General features: G+C 30.7%; 1 protein-coding gene across 2 annotated transcripts in view; it reads left to right on the top strand.

Moving 5' to 3' along the window:
- Positions 1–960: 960 nt before the first annotated feature.
- LOC106686826 (mitochondrial dicarboxylate carrier) overlaps positions 961–16,602 on the top strand; it is a gene marked incomplete at its 3' end in the record, with an annotated part of 83,158 nt that continues 67,516 nt past the window's right edge. The window contains 1 exon segment of one of the 2 annotated variants that reach the window (XM_067046151.1): positions 961–1,043. In XM_067046151.1, coding sequence (XP_066902252.1) covers positions 983–1,043 — 61 coding nt within the window. 2 annotated transcript variants of the gene reach the window in all.

The raw sequence follows: 16,602 nt of genomic DNA, 5'->3' as shown, positions 1-16,602 counted from the left end.
TAAGTAAAGAATGACAGTATTTAAAACGTAGGAAGGAGGTTATCGAAAAACGGTTAAACGAATTATCAATTGATTTTGGAAAAACTGAATAAGATCTGCATTTCAGAAGGAAAATACGTTGTTGGGATTTAACAGTGAGGCGCTTGTGTAGATTACATAAGGTGTTAAAATTAGATTTATGAACTGGAAATTTCAATTTAAATTGAGAAAAAACATTAATATCAGTAGGGCGATGTACAATAGTAGAGTTGGAGAGATGATGGCAGTGGGGATGTAAAAATTACCTTTGTCGAACGAGTATTAACGATTATATAGCGAAGTTAGCTGTTACCAGAGTAGGGCAAAAATTACTTATAGATTACACTAATAGCTAATATTGTCATAGATACGATAATTACTTATTAATGGTTCATTCATGAATAAGGGTATCTATGACAATTGTAGCTGTAGTTTTATCCATAGGTGATTTTTGCCCATCTCTGGCTGTTGGCATTACAATAGTTACTGTTTTATCACTTCATCTATACATTGATTGATATCAAAGATTCAATTGTGTTCAATTAATTTATAGACATCCTCATATATAGCAATAGGAGAGAATTGTCGGGTCTGTTAGTATATGTATAAAATAGAACTGATAGCAATTAAAATTATTACTATTATTTAATTTTAAACAATGTGGATTTAATTTAGCAGGGGATTTTTCCTCAACCATTTAGATTGATATTTAATAATTAATTTTGTTAGGAACCATCATTGGCTCATATCGTATGGATTGACTATTCAGGAATTATAGAGATTATAGGTACTGAAGATAACTGAACTGATGTTATACCTTGGCAACAAAACAAGAATAGAACCTTCTTGTGTTTCTCTGTTATATATCAACACAAACATTGAGCCAGTACGAAGAGAACTCTTGAAGAAGACACTCGTTCATATCGAAAGTGATTAAGCAAGCAAAGTGATTAAATTTTCAATTATGATGTTTTTGACTAAACTTTCCAATGACTTTGCCAGTGAAATGACTGTTTTTCCAAAAAGTGAGTAAACAAATTTAAATAACATTAAATTTACTACTAAATAATTCAAAAACACTATCCAAATTATAGTCTCAAAACATTTTTTTTTTTAAATGGTTAAATAATATGTCTCATAGTAAATTAAGGTAAGGTAAATTATAAATAATAATGTTAAATAATTGAATTGATTGTAGGATCATACAAATAATGGAAACTTTTTGTAATAGATTGTCCCTGAAGATGGCCGAAACGTTGGACGTGTGAATGAAATAAATGTTTTGAGACTATAATTTGGATAGTGTTTTTGAATTATTTAGTAAAAAATTGCCAGTCTCAAGAAAGAAATTTAAGGATTATAATTAAATTTACTTTTTTGTGCCATTTCATATACAGGAAAAATGAAAGATTTGTAATTGGTAGATCGGAAGGCAAAGAAAAACGTCAAATTCATTAAATGCATTCATCTATAAAAACTAATTCCTTAAAATATTGTTTTAATTATTTTAGAGAGAAATCTCTTAGCTCGTTTTAGACGTAAATTATATCTATAGTTGGGGGGGGGGGATTATGAGATGGTCGTTATCGGCTAATCGGCATAAAAACATCGATAATTTATTTCATTAATTCCAATCAAATTAATTTCATAATTTTCATATTATATTAAGTGTAATCAGTTAAAGAATATTTGATATTAATAATCTATATATATTCAGTGAAAACTCCACCTGTGTTTATTTCTTCTGTTGCTATCGTTAAAATTTTACATCTTGTACCAACATTTCGCAGTTTTTCCATTTTCAGGAGGGTTTTTCTCTGTAAAATATAAAGATACAACACGGTTCATAGTATATATATATATAAAGTCCATATAAGAAAATAAGTTCCATGAAATAAAGGTAAATTAAGGTGCGGTTAAAAATTTTATAAAACTATTCATTCATTTTTATATAAACTTTCACATAGTTTTATTTTAGTTGTTTGTATCTTTTGTAGCCCTGCAAAGTGGGGCGAAACGTTGCTTTACAATTAATAGTTTAATTACTATTTGACCGCACCCAGAACATCTTTCTTTTTATATATTACACAAGTTCAATCAACGATCTTTCGTAAAAACAAATAAAGACCTGTTTTACACTCTGTGTATAAAATATGAACATAGGTAAAAAGATTAATTAATTGTGTTTACTAAGAAAAATTTTGTTATGGTTGTTTAATTCGTTATTTGTGGGATTAATTTTAAATAACTAAATATAAATCATAGGAGAAGATGGTCGAGGGTTCGGTAAGTAGAAAAACACAAACATAAGATTATTTCTTTGTGCCGACGTTTCGACCTGATTTTCAGGCATTCATCATGGAGTTATAGGCAGATATTCTGGCTAAACTGAGTAAACTTGCTAAACCAGTTTAGCCAGAATATCTGCCTATAATTCCCCGATGAATGCCTGAAAATCAGGTCGAAACGTCGGCACAAAGAAATAATCGTATGTTTATTTGTGTTTTTCTGCTGACCGTAACCCCCGAACATTTTCACCTCATTAAATATAAATCAATATGATTAAGGAAAAATTAAACCCATACTGTTTAAAATGAAACTACGTAATAATTACTTTGTAAAATTTTGTTTGAAACAATTCTAATCTGGTCATATACGTATTGTTATGTTTTATATTTATCAAAAAAATTCATACTTTTGTGTTACTGTGGTTACTCAGTATTTATTTTGTTGCAATGGAAACATTACATAATTAATACATCTGACTACAAAATGTAATTAATTCATTATTTGTACATCTTCCTTTTAAATATTACGCATTACAAATCAACGATCTTCCAATAAATGTTAGAATTTTGAAGATACAAAAATATGATAAAAGCCATTTGAGTGAGGTTCATAAAAAAAAAATAAAATAACCTAGCTCAGACATTAATCTTTATTTGAAAAAACAATTTATAAATATATAAATGTATATAAAAAGAAAACAAATATCTAGTGCAAAACAATGCATAGTCAAGAAAAATAGTATGCCTTAAGAATATAAACTTTATACATCCAATTGGAATAAAATCCAGAAGTAGAGTATTATGTTTCACAACAATATTTCTTTATATTTTTTTCATTTGATTATATTGATTATTTTTGATTGTACGAAATTTTTATTTAAAATATTGTACAAAAAAAAACACTAATAACAAATTTGGGCAAAAATCAGTTGCAATACAACTGTAGCTAAAAAATAAATACATTCATTAATTAAAATATTATAAACTTAAAACATATTTATTTAGACAAAACAATTATAAAAATAATTACCTCGTGTATCAACTCACATAGCTTTTTGCCTATAATTCTATACATAACTTTTTATCTCTTTATTAATATTGCTCCAATTTTTCCATTAATATTTTGTACTTATGTATTTTGTTGACTTAGCATAGACAATAATGATATCTCTAAAATTAACATCTGGAGTGTTGTTGAAGACGTTAAATTTTCTTATCTCCAAAATTACAACTATTCATTTTTTTTTCAAATATGTGAAGGCTCTAACGTCTTCCATTTGTTGTATTAACTTATAATAATCTATCTGCTACTCACAAGGTGTAATTGCTACTTAAATCTTTTAAGTTTATGTGACAAAAGGTTCTGAAGTACCAAAAACTAGTAACTTATAATTAATTTTATAGAATCGCTCACGAACTATGGTATTGTAATCCTCGAACTTCTAATTTTTCTAATAGAAATGTGCAAAGTCGTAAAGATTACGTTCATATTATGTGAAGAAAAAACAATTTGGCGTTTTTTTTTTATAATTTATTTATTGTTATTTACTACTGTATACATATATACACATCAAGTAAATTTGCTTGTAAGTGATATTATGACATGATACAAACATGTGGAGAATCTTCCTATTGATAGAACTCTTCTAAAGGAGAAGATCTCGAGGCCATCTTCTTTTCAGACGCCTAGGAGGATTATTAGATAATGAAGGAGAAGCCAGATTAGAAACAAGTGGATTTGGGTTGTTGGGAAGTTTTCCATGGAAGGAATGGTATCTGGTTCTGGCCAAATCGGCAACATAGGGGACATTGAGGTCCTGATGGATGATTTGATTTGTGACAAAGTAAGGAGCATTAAGAATTTTACGAAGGATTTTGGACTGTAAGGATTGGATTCGAGAGGAATTAGATGGTTTAGTGGAGTCCCATAGATCAACTCCGTATGTCCAGAAAGGCCTTATTATTGTCATGTAGATCAGTCTTTTGTAATAGATTGGAAGTTTGGACCTTTTGTCTAGTAAATGTTGTAATAGTCGGAATCGACGAGCAGTTTCCTGTCTTTTCAGTCTTGTATGAGGATTCCATGTCAGTCGTTTGTCCAGATTTAGTCCTAAGTAACGGATCTGTTTAACAGGAATAAGTTGGTTATTATTAAAAGATACTGTGTAGAGATTATATAAAGATGGTAATTATATAATTTAAATTTTAGAAAGTAGCATCCTTGGTCCTATCCTTTATACAGTTTTCATCAGTTTATCAGTTTTTTATCCTCACCACGTATGCCGATGACACATGTCTATTGTCAGTGAACAATGATCCTTACATTGTATCCCAAACCCTACAATCCTACATCACCACCCATGAAGAATGGTACATCTCAAAGTTTATTCTATTTTATTTTTTTATAAACTTCATCTACGAAAACACATTTTCACACAGGTACGTTGAATTTTAATACTTTACAATTTTATAATATAATTTTTTGAACGTTGAATTTTAATTAACTAATAAATTAGTATATTCGATATAAGTTTGTTTATATTAAATTGTAAAATAACTTTCAAAAAGAAGACATTTCACATTAATTTTTTTTGTCTAATAAGCTCTGGTGGGCCACATACGGTCCGCGCGTCGTTAGTTTGAGAACCTTGTTCTAGAAATTAAATCAGAAACTTTTTAATTTCATTATCTTCACATGTAATGTCTATCCAAACTAATATTGCTGCTATACAAAACAAGATTTGAAACAATGTAGTACACTAAATCGATAGAATTTTTATAATATATCAAACGTTGGAGAAATTCTTTCATAATTCAAAACGGAGTTGAGCTTTGGGGCTCCACTAAACCTTCGAATTCCTCTCGTATTCAATCCTTTCAATCCAAAATCCTTTGTAAAATCCTCAATGATCCTTACTTTGTCACAAATAAAATCATACATAAAGATCTTAATGTTTCCTATGTAACCGATCTTGCCCGAACCAGATATCACTCCTTCCATTATAAACTCTCAAACCCCTTAGTTTCTAATCTTCCACCCTCTTCCATTCCTGACAATCCTCCGAGGCGCCTGAAAAGAAGATGGCCACGAGACTAGCTAATGTAAAATGTCATTAGAGTGCTACCAATGTGTAGTTTCTCTACACGCCTGTAACATTTAACTTAGATCAGATTTACTAAATGTATTATAATGTACAGTTGTAAATAGCAATAAATAAATATTAAAAAAAAAATTATTCAAATCACGGAGAGCACATCTGTTGTTGGCAGTTCTAAAATAATTGTCTGAACACAAACATGGGAATGCAGGTCACGTGTTGTCGTTTTTCAAACCGACACTCAATGAATCGGTCACAAATTCGGGCCAACTTGTACCCCAGCCAAGGCAAACAACGCTTGCACATGCACCTATTTCCCATTGTTTGGCAAACGTGTAGATACACCATTACGTTTCAAATGGAAAAGCCTTTAATTGGGATGTAAAAAGGTTTCGGTTCACATAAAAATGATTTATGTGAACATTAAGGCTCTGAAATACAATAATTAAGCTGGTTCTTTGAGTTCTGTTCTACGCCGGCTGAACGCACTCACCATCCTCGTACAGCGGCTGACACACGACACCTAATCGACGTAACATCACTTTATCAGTGACGTACTCTACTGATATCGATCACTACGAGGACGAACGGTTTCTCAGAGAACGTCAGTTGTGTGAAGGTCGTCCGTCTGTCAAGACTATCTCCTAATAGAGGCTACAGTGAGTTTTATTTTTCGCTTAATTATTGTAATTTTTTTTTTATAATTATGTTTTTTATTCATATCAATATTGCTGATATTAATTTGCAGTAGATAAACCTGTCTAGAGATAATAATTTTTAAGATTAAATTAGCAAATTGAATTTTCTATATAATATCTCTTAATTATTACTTTCACCAGTAATATATTATAATATTACTGATGTGCTTACGTTTATTTTACTCAAAGAATTATCGATTTAGTGTCCCTTCAAGTATATCTTTTTTTTTTAAATGCCCAATCTAGAGACCTACTCAACGACTCTTCTTGCTTTGTCAGCCCACTTCGAACCGGTGCAAATAGAATGCTTTAAAACTATAATCGATGTAGAAATTGACAGGCCTTATTACCTATTAATTTATCTTATTAATTATTACTTTAACCTACCTATATATGGCATATATAGTAAGGGGAAATATTACGATCGTGCAAAATTTCGAATTTGAGTTTTAGACCGAAATACAAGTTTTAAAACCCTCTGGGTCTAAATAAAGAAGTATTACGAAATTATCTATTTCTGGGTGTTCGTTAAGAGCTAAAAAACGAAAAGTTGTTCTTAACTGAAATTGCATATTTAACACTGGTATATCCTTGGTGGTTCTCCTCACCTACCGAGTGCCACTTTATGTAATCGATTTATCGCATTTTATTTTTCGATTTTCACAAAAAATAATTCTATCGATTTTGATTAAAGTTGGTATATCAATGTAAAAAAAAATAAATAAAGATACGTGACATGATAGGAAACGTAGATTTTGCTGCTTCATAGAAATGCCCCATGATAGCAATTTAATTTTGTACATATTTCTGTTTCTTTTCAAGGAAAAATAATTCTTACTTAATACTTTTCATCTCTTTATTTTATCTTCCTGACAAAGTTTCGGACACCCGTCCATTATCCAGTCCAATTTTAATAGTCATCAAAACAAGAATATGAAATTTTTCCACTTGTCCGAGTTTAGAATGGATTTTTCTACGCCATCGTTCCATAAATTTTATTCTTAAACGACAAAAGTTTAACCTTGAAATATTGGTAAATACGTCTCCCAACAGATATAAAAAAAAAAAAAAAAAAAAAAAAAAAAAGATGATAATGAAATATAATGGATAATGGAAAATTTCCAGAAGAGAAAATAAGGTTATAAAAAAAAGAAGATAGATAGAGTGAGGAAACTATGTTGGCCCGTGTGTTATACACGGTAGCCATTTTATAATTTTTTTTTTCCCGACTGCTCTACAGTATACTTTAATAATGTGGCCCTTACCCCTGTAGAACAGATTCGTTATCTTGGACTACATCTTGACAAACGGCTAATCTGGAATCCTCACACAAGACTGAAAAGACAGGAAACTGCACGCAGATTCCGACTATTACAGCACTTACTTGACAAACGGTCTAAACTTCCAATTCATTACAAAAGACTGATCTACATGACAATAATAAGGCCCATCTGAACATACGGAGTTGAGCTTTGGGGCTCCACTAAACCTTCGAATTCCTCTCGTATCCAATCTTTACAATCCAAAATCCTTCGTAAAATCCTCAATGCTCCTTATTTTGTTACTAATAAAACCATCCATAAAGACCTAAATGTTCCTTATGTAACCGATCTAGCCCGAACCCGATATTATTCCTTCCATAATAAACTCACTAACCACCCAAACCCACTCGTTTCTAACCTTGCTTCCTCTTCCATTCCTGGCAATCTTCCGAGGCGCCTGAAAAGAAGATGGCCTCGTGACCTTATATTGTAAACTGTTTTTAGAGTTCTACTACTGGGTAGATTCTCTACATGCTGTATCATATCATTATGTCATTATGATCAAATTTACTTGTTGTATTTTTTATACAGTTTTAAATATCAATAAATAAATTTTTTGTTTTTCAATTATTACTAATTTATGAGCTCAAATTATTTCAAAACTTTAGTTAGACTGAAACATCACGCTTGCAAATCGTTTAAGCTGTTCGCTGGAAACATCCATTATAAGAAGAGAATAAACACATCAAAATTGAGTAACCATGACCCCTCTTTTAAGTATTATTTTTTCTTCAACTGTCAATTGTTTCTTCCCCGATGATTAACAGTATAATGCTGCCGAGTACTTCTTAGGAAAATTATTTCCTTGTGGGTTCTTACTGCAGGAAAATGAGTCAATTTTTAGTGATAGCTCTGAAGTTATATCCTGGATGTGCGAATCAACTGCAAAAAAAAATTTAATTATATTGAAGGTTAAAATGGTTACATAAATTATTATTATATTTTAAAATTCTACCAAAGAGGAAATATTGACGCATTTGTTTATGGATAATCTTAATCCCTTTAAAAATTATGATTTTGTCCGAACACTAGTCCATTATCTGGTCCAATCTTGATTACTCTGTGTTTAATATCTTCAGGGATTTATCCTAGCTTCTAAAAGTTGTCATATCTTTAGTCCTGAAACTATTGTTAGTCTTTCATCTACATGTTACTCTATTGTTGCAGGATAAAAGATATGACAAGTTTTAGTGGAATGTTTAACGTTTGCTTCTATCTACTATTTAGTAATACAAAAATATTTCTGAGACTTATTAGCAGATATTTGAGCACTTGTAGCACACCTAATTAAGCACGCATGTCATCTTTCGTTTTTCTTTTCGGCTTCCCATGGCTCTTGCCAAAACTGGTCTATTTACATCTCATCTATTTATGACCATCTTTTCATAGTTGAGGCACAACTACGAATTGTTTTGGACTTCATGAACAACAGTGAAGTTGTTTATTACGAATTGCAACTAAACGCATGACATGTTTTTTTGAGGAGCAATTCAAAATTATGCTTGATCATGTTTGCAGGAAACATTTCAAATAAACATCTCTACGTTGGTCTCGAAATATTTCTTAAATATATGGAAGGAAATTCGGGGGAGGAGGGAGGTATAAATCTGATCGGTAAAACCCACTTATTATTTATGATGATAGATAAATATTTCCCCCTCTAATTTCCTTCCATATATTTAAGAACTATTTCGAGACCAACCAGTTTCGCTAATAACTTTTCTTTAAAACAATAAAATAAAATATAACCTCCAATACTACAGCCCAAAAGGCCTTGTTTTAATACTCGGTATGGAAGTACTGTTTCTTCACCAATATACAATGTGGTATGGATGACACCCATGCTCAACTGCCAAATTTAGCTCTCATCACAATGTCATTCCCCATTATAGAGACTTAATATCGCCCAAAAGTGTCTCCCGACCCCTTTGTCGTTCTATGGGATCAACGTCGTACAGCCCAACATTCTATATTACATGTACAACCATACATGAAATGAGTCTGCCACGTATTGGTAGGGGGAATAAAAAATGGCGACTGTTTCTAAACATTTATTTTTCATTCGGAGCTCTATGTCTTAAAAACTACCAACACCACCAGAAAATCTAAAAAAAACATTATTTAAAGGAGAGTATATTTGCTGAAATACGAGCCATAATAGAGCTATTGACGTCCAATAGTTCTCGAGATATAGCTTTTTAAAAGCAACATTTTTTTTAAAAATCTACTGAAAGATTAGTAGTTAGTTAATTTATTTTGAGAAATATATATCTCAAGAACTAAGACTTATAGATGTCTAGTAGCACTCAAATAAAAGCTAGTTTAACGTACTATAGAATAGTTTATGACTTTTACCTTCGTAGGAATATTAGTTTTCATGTTATGTCCTAAAATAAATTGATTTATAGTTGTTGCCTAAAAGGCCTTTCAGTACTCGGTATGGAAGTACTGTTTCTTCACCAATATACAAATGATACCAACATACAATATACAATCTGGGATAAATGTTCCCTAAGAATAAATACATGGTCATATACTAGGATTAATTTTCTGGTAAACATCTAGAAAGTTTCAGTGTACAGGTTAAAATTCCATTAATGCATCTGGTTAAATTAGAATTCATAATGGAAGTTAATATATACCTATATTCATTGTTCACATGGATACAGAGGTTTGATTATGTAGTAGGTGAAAGAATAGGTTTAAAGGAAAGTATGGATGAGGATTGTCGAATGAAGATGGGAAGAGAATTCCAGAGGAAGGTTGCACGTATGACGAAGGATTTGCTGAAGAAGGTGGTTCTATTAGTACCAGAGCCCAAGAGGAGAAAAAAGGCAGTTATTTCATCCCAATTTTTGATTACTTTAATAAGAACTATGTATAATTAATAGTCAAAATTGATGAGTCTGCCAAGTATAGGTAGGGGGAATAAAAAATGGCGGCTGTTCGAAGCGATAAAAGAAACTAAATTTTCATTCAGAGCTCTATATCATAAAAAGCAGAAACAACACAAGAAAACGTCATTTAAAGTAGAGTAAATTTGCTAAAATATGAGCCCTAATAGAGTAATTTACGTTAAATAGTTTTCGAGGTATAACTTTCATAAAAATGTTGTATGGGACAAATAAATTTATATCTCAAAAACCGTTTGACGTTTAGCACTCAAATTAAAGATAGTTTAATGAGCTATAAAGTAGTTTATGATGTTTATCTTCGTAGGAGTAATAGTTTACATGAAATTTGCTAATGTTTTAATGACAAATTTTCATTTGCCAAATTCATATTAATGTGTGAATATCATAAAAACTACTACGAAGATAAGTGTCATAAACTACATTATAGTAAGTTAAATTTCCTTAATTTTGAGTGTTGGCAGACATACGTGCGTCTTTTGGAACTAGAGATATATTTTTTCAAGAACCCAACATTTTATACGAACAACTAGAAATAAATATTTTGTGAGTTTATTTTGTCAAATATCATAAAAACTACTACTCCAACATAGATAAACTTAATTAACTATTTTGTAGTCAATTTAACTAGCTTTAATTTGAGCGCTGGCAGACATTTGTACGTCTAATGGTTTCTGAAATGTAGTTTTCATAAATCAAACTTATTGTTCGAACAACTATAAACCAATTTATTTTAGCAAATATCATGAAAACTACTATTCCTACGAAGATAAAGGCCATAAACTTTTTTACATTCGATTAAACTAGCTTTAATTTGAGTGCTAATAGACATCTGTACGTTTCATAGTTCCTGAGATATAGATTTCTCAAAATAAATTAACTAACTACTAATCTTTCAGTAGATTTTTAAGAAATTATGCTATTTAAAAAGCTATATCTCGAGAACTATTGGACGTAAATAGCTCTTTTAGGGCCAATATTTCAGAAAATTTACTCTTCTTTAAATAATGCACTCTTAGATTTTCCAGTGTTGTTGGTAGTTTTTAAGATATAGAGCTCCGAATGAAAAATTAGTGTTTTTTTAAGGTTTTGAAACAGCCGCCATTTTTTAATCTCCCTACCTATACTTGGCAGACTCATCAATTTTGACTAGTAATTATACCTAGTTTTCATTAAAATAATCAAATATTGGGGTGAAATAACTGCCTTTTTTTTTCTTCTCGGCTCTTGAACTATATGGTAGAGAATTTATAAATCAATCGGTTGGGATCTGGTGTTTAATGAGTAGATAGATGAACGAAGAGTGAGGAGATCAAGGATATAGATAGGTTTTTGATTTTAAAGACTTGGAATACTAACTCGGTATACCAACGGGAGACGTGATAGTGAAAACTATGGGGAACCCGAAGATAAATCTTACGAAGCAATTCATGAGCCTTTTCAGTCTCAACTCTAGTCCTGCAGATAGCCCTATCATATAATATAATACTAGCTAACACACCTTATTTTAATTTCAATTACTTACATTTATTAATATTTCTTCCAACTAAGATTTAATAGATCTATTCAGTAATCTTTAAGTATATAAATAAAATTTACACTAACTAATAGAGCATAACTCATCTGTTTCAAGTTTACAATATATTGTTTAGAAATACCAAATATTGGTCAACAGTAACTAAAATTACGTTAAATTAACTACCCACCCTTGTTATGGAACAATAATAAGTTTAAATTCTTGAATCTTCGAATTAGTATCCGACTTAGCACGCAAACACATCGCTCGAAACGCTAGGTGGCACACATGGCAAGAATACGGTGGTCCTTTAAAATAATAGTATTATCAATTATAAAATGAAGATGGTCCGGATGAAGTAAACAAAAAAAAATCAAGTAGTAATTAAATTGTTTAAAGTTAGCCAACATTTCGCCTCAATTTGCAGGGCTTTATTAGGACAAAAAAAGATAGAAACAACTAAAATAAAGTGACAAAATTAGAGAATAGATAAAATTAAATAAAATTAAACTAAGGTATTGCTATTTTTTTTCTTTTCTTTTAATACCAGATTGACCTGGTGGGCCTTACATAGCTAATGTAAGAAGTACATTTTTCATTTTTGTTAACAATTGATTATGGAGGGAGGGTATGGTCTCATACAACTATATACAATGTTATACATAAAAATAAAATAAATAAATTAAAATAAGCATTATTGATAAAAGATGAAAGAAACGTTAATAAGGAAAACAATGATATTTATGAATTGAATAAAATAAATAATTGACTTCTAATAGGAAAATGGTATGGCAAAAGAAATGAAAATTTATAGAAATATGAAAAAAATAAATTAAAGAAAATAAGATGTACAGTAAAAAGTTTTTTTTTCATTTAATACCAGATCGGCCTGGTGTGGGAACATTTTTTTTTTTACAAACAGTTAAAAAGTATAAATAAACAAAAATTACAAAAAGGTATTAGACAATTGATAAAAACGAAAATGATAACAAATAAAAAAGTAGAATAAAATATAAAAATACAGTTCACACTAAAAGACCGAAAAAGGAATATAAGAATATATGTCAAGACAAAACGGAAAGAAATGAACTAAATAGGACTCCCATTTACCTTTTTTTTTTTTTGTTTTGTTCCTCTCCCGGACTATTTTCCTTTTATATATTAGACATGGGCTATTAACGATCTTCCAATATTATCAATTATATGTTAACTTGCACAATCCTAGAAGAAATCCTTTTCAGATTGAATTTTCTTTTCATTAATTGATAGAGTGCTTGGCATGAATAATGAATCTCTTCAAAATTAACCACTCCCTTGCCAGACCTACAGTATAACAAATCTATCTATATATCTACTTAGTTGTTGTTGTTGTCTGGGGCTTTTGGGCGTAAAACCCTGAGGTCATCAACGCCCATGTTTCGTGGTTGATAATTCTGTTTCATTTATATTTATAATTCTATTTCATTTTATTTTTATCTTTAAATAATTACTTAAATAATTCGAAAAAAATTTAAATAATTACTTCTTTTGGTATTTTTTATTACGTATAACAAATTTTCTGGTTTAAATCTTATTATCTACTTAGTATTTCACAGTATTGGGTCGTAAAAACAACTAGTTTATTTAATTTGGATGTACGAAAATACCTTGCAACATTCCAGTCTTATTTGTAGGCCAGAGGTGTGGATATTTATTTAGATTAAGCTAAAATAAAAGTAATAATTTCTGTAGCTTTCAAAGCAAGGATTGTAGATATAAACCTGGACGTACCTAGGGACAGGGGGATGGGGAACCTTCCTTCCCCTAAACGTGAAAAAATGATTGATATAATAAAATAAATTTTTTTTCTAGCAAATAATTGTAATAACTAATTTTTTTAATTTATTTATTTAATACCAGATCGGCCTTGGTTGATGTAGCCATTATTTTTTTTTTCTTTTGTTAACAATTGATTATGGGGGGGAGTATAGTCTCGTACAAAAGACACCTCTAACTATTTACAACGTTATAATTTTGAAAAAAATAATATTTCTGAATAAAAGATAAAAGTAAAATTGATAATAAAAATGACGACATTCGTAGACCTAGCAAAACAAACAATTGCCCTCTAATGGATAAAAAAAACAAACAAACACGTAAAAGTTAATTTGAAAAAAGACGAGAGAGAAAAAAGGTATAAAAAATAATTAAAATAGAAGTAACGTGGATAATATAATTAATAAATATATAATTTATAACAGAATGCCCTGCAGCAGCCTGGGCTTCTGTCTTCAGGTCTAGGTTGGGGTTCCCAAGTTTTAGGTGCTCCTTTAATTGTCAGTGAATGGGAGTGGAGCTTCATAAACGGTTTCTTGATGTAATCATCTTTCGACTCCATTTGTGATTCGCGACGCAATTGGCTATTTCTTACAAGCCAAGGAGCATCCCATGCGATTCTGAGGACTTTATTTTGAAATAATTGTATATTTTTCTTCTTCGTAAAGGATGCCGCTCCCCAGACTTCACAACCATACATCAGTAGTGGCCTAATATTGTTATAAAAGTAAGAACAGTTATTTCTGCTTTTAATTTGGATTTAGCATAATTGCTAATAAAGTACTGCTATAATTATATATAATTTTGATTTCTTGCAAAAATGTCACAACCTAAACGACCATGGCTAGCCCTCCCACATAGTTTTGATCCTGGGTACGTCCTTGGATACAAATTGTGGTCAGATCTTTTATTTCATAATATCACACTAGTATATCTAAAGTGACACAATTCAAAATTCAAGACAACTGACAATGTGACACTCTTGCCTATGGAGGGGGAATAGCATTAAGGCAGCAAGAGTGACACAAGTGCCCTCTGGTGGACTAGCTCTGAAGCTAGGTTGATACAGTTTTGATGATTCATAAAGATATATTTACCAAGTTCTTTCATAGTCATAACTCAAAAATACCGATTTTTGAGTTTTATCACTTTAGAAATACTTGTGCGATATATATATCAAACATCTTAAAGGCATACTAAAGCATTAAATGATTTCTGTAAACTATTTTAAATATTGAACATTTGAAGCTTTCAATAATTAACATTTTTTTTTTTTATTTATTTCTTGATGTTTACAACTGTATAAAAAAATACAACCGTTAAATTTGATCATAATGACATAATGATATGATACAGGATGTAGAGAAACTACCCAGTAGTAGAACTCTAAAAACAGTTTACAATATAAGGTCACGAGGCCATCTTCTTTTCAGGCGCCTCGGAGGATTAAAAGGCAGGGATGGAAGAGGAAGCAAGGTTAGAAACGAGTGGGTTTGGGTGGTTAGGGAGCACGGAGCCCCAAAGCTCAACTCCGTATGTCCAGATGGGCCTTATTATTGTCATGTAGATCAGTCTTTTGTAATGAGTTGGAAGTTTAGACCGTTTGTCTAGTAAGTACTGTAATAGTCGGAATCTGCGTGCAGAATAATTAACATTAACTTGATATTTGAGGTTTTACGTTTCAGGATACATCTAACATCTAATCAAAAAATCCAACTATGCACCGGACGCCGCTCACGTCTTTTCCTCAAAAATACTAGGCCGATTTTTTTTTAATTTGGCAACTAAGTCATAAGTCAACCAAAGGCAATCCTCGGAACTCATCATTATTTATTTCTTTTTTGTTTTAAAAATGATGGACGATTTGATGATTCCTATTGTCCTAATTTGGCTATTTATGAAGATAAAGGGAAAAAAAAGATTTTCGAACCCTTACCCAAAATATTTATATAAAAATTAAAATTATACATATTATTCAATTATTAAAAAATATGTACATATAGTTCTTTATTAATTAATTTTAAATATCCATCGTTTCAGCCTACTAGGTCATTCTTAATTTTAAGTTCAACTCTCACATTGATTGTTAAAAAATAATAATTCTAAATTCTCTGCTGGCTATTCTCCTCAGGTCTGATATAAGGTAGTCGAATTAATATTTAGTTATCACCATTTCATTTATATATAAATTATTCTATTTACTAAATATGTTAATCTAATATAATGACCTTATCGACACCAATATTCTTATGGTTAGTAGTGACAAAGGCAGGTTAATTTGAATATATTTTCTCAGACTATTTTGTTAGTCTATTAACTGTAACTTGTATTTTGAATTTAAAGAAATTTCCCTACAAAAAATAATAAAACAAATACGACCTATAGAACGTTTGCAAATTATAAACGTGGTTTTAGAAGTGTTAGGGAAGATTCCCATGGAAACTGGTTAACTATATTGTCAGTTTTCAAATGAGTCGAAAACTATACTAAACCAAACAATCGAAAACTATATTCAATTTAAGATGGTTAAATTGGCAATGAAGATCTTTCTTGGACTAGGAAAGATACAGACAATTTGATTATTGGGCGTTGAATCCAAAGCTGTTAAGAAACTCGTGTGACTGGATACACCAGATATTTCATTATTTGTTATTTACTGATATTGTCCAAAGCAGGATGATAATAATCAATTTAAACTATATTAAGATTTTTCCAAATAAACCACAAGGGTTCTTATTCATCCCTCTATTCTCAGTACGCTGGTGTTCCTCAAGGTAGTATCCTTGGTCCCATCCTCTACACCGTCAATACAGCTGACATTCCAACCAATCCTAACACTATCCTCACCACGTGTACCGATGACAGATGTGTGCTCGCTGTTAATAATAACCTATTAATTGTATCCCAAAATCTCCAATCCCATATCACAGCCCTC

This window comes from Halyomorpha halys, unplaced genomic scaffold, assembly GCF_000696795.3.
Source record: "Halyomorpha halys isolate HHAL.00 unplaced genomic scaffold, Hhal_1.1 Scaffold885.1, whole genome shotgun sequence".
Lineage (NCBI taxonomy): Eukaryota > Metazoa > Arthropoda > Insecta > Hemiptera > Pentatomidae > Halyomorpha > Halyomorpha halys.
Note: the sequence above shows the minus strand (reverse complement) of the source record. Positions and strands in the feature narration are given on the sequence as shown.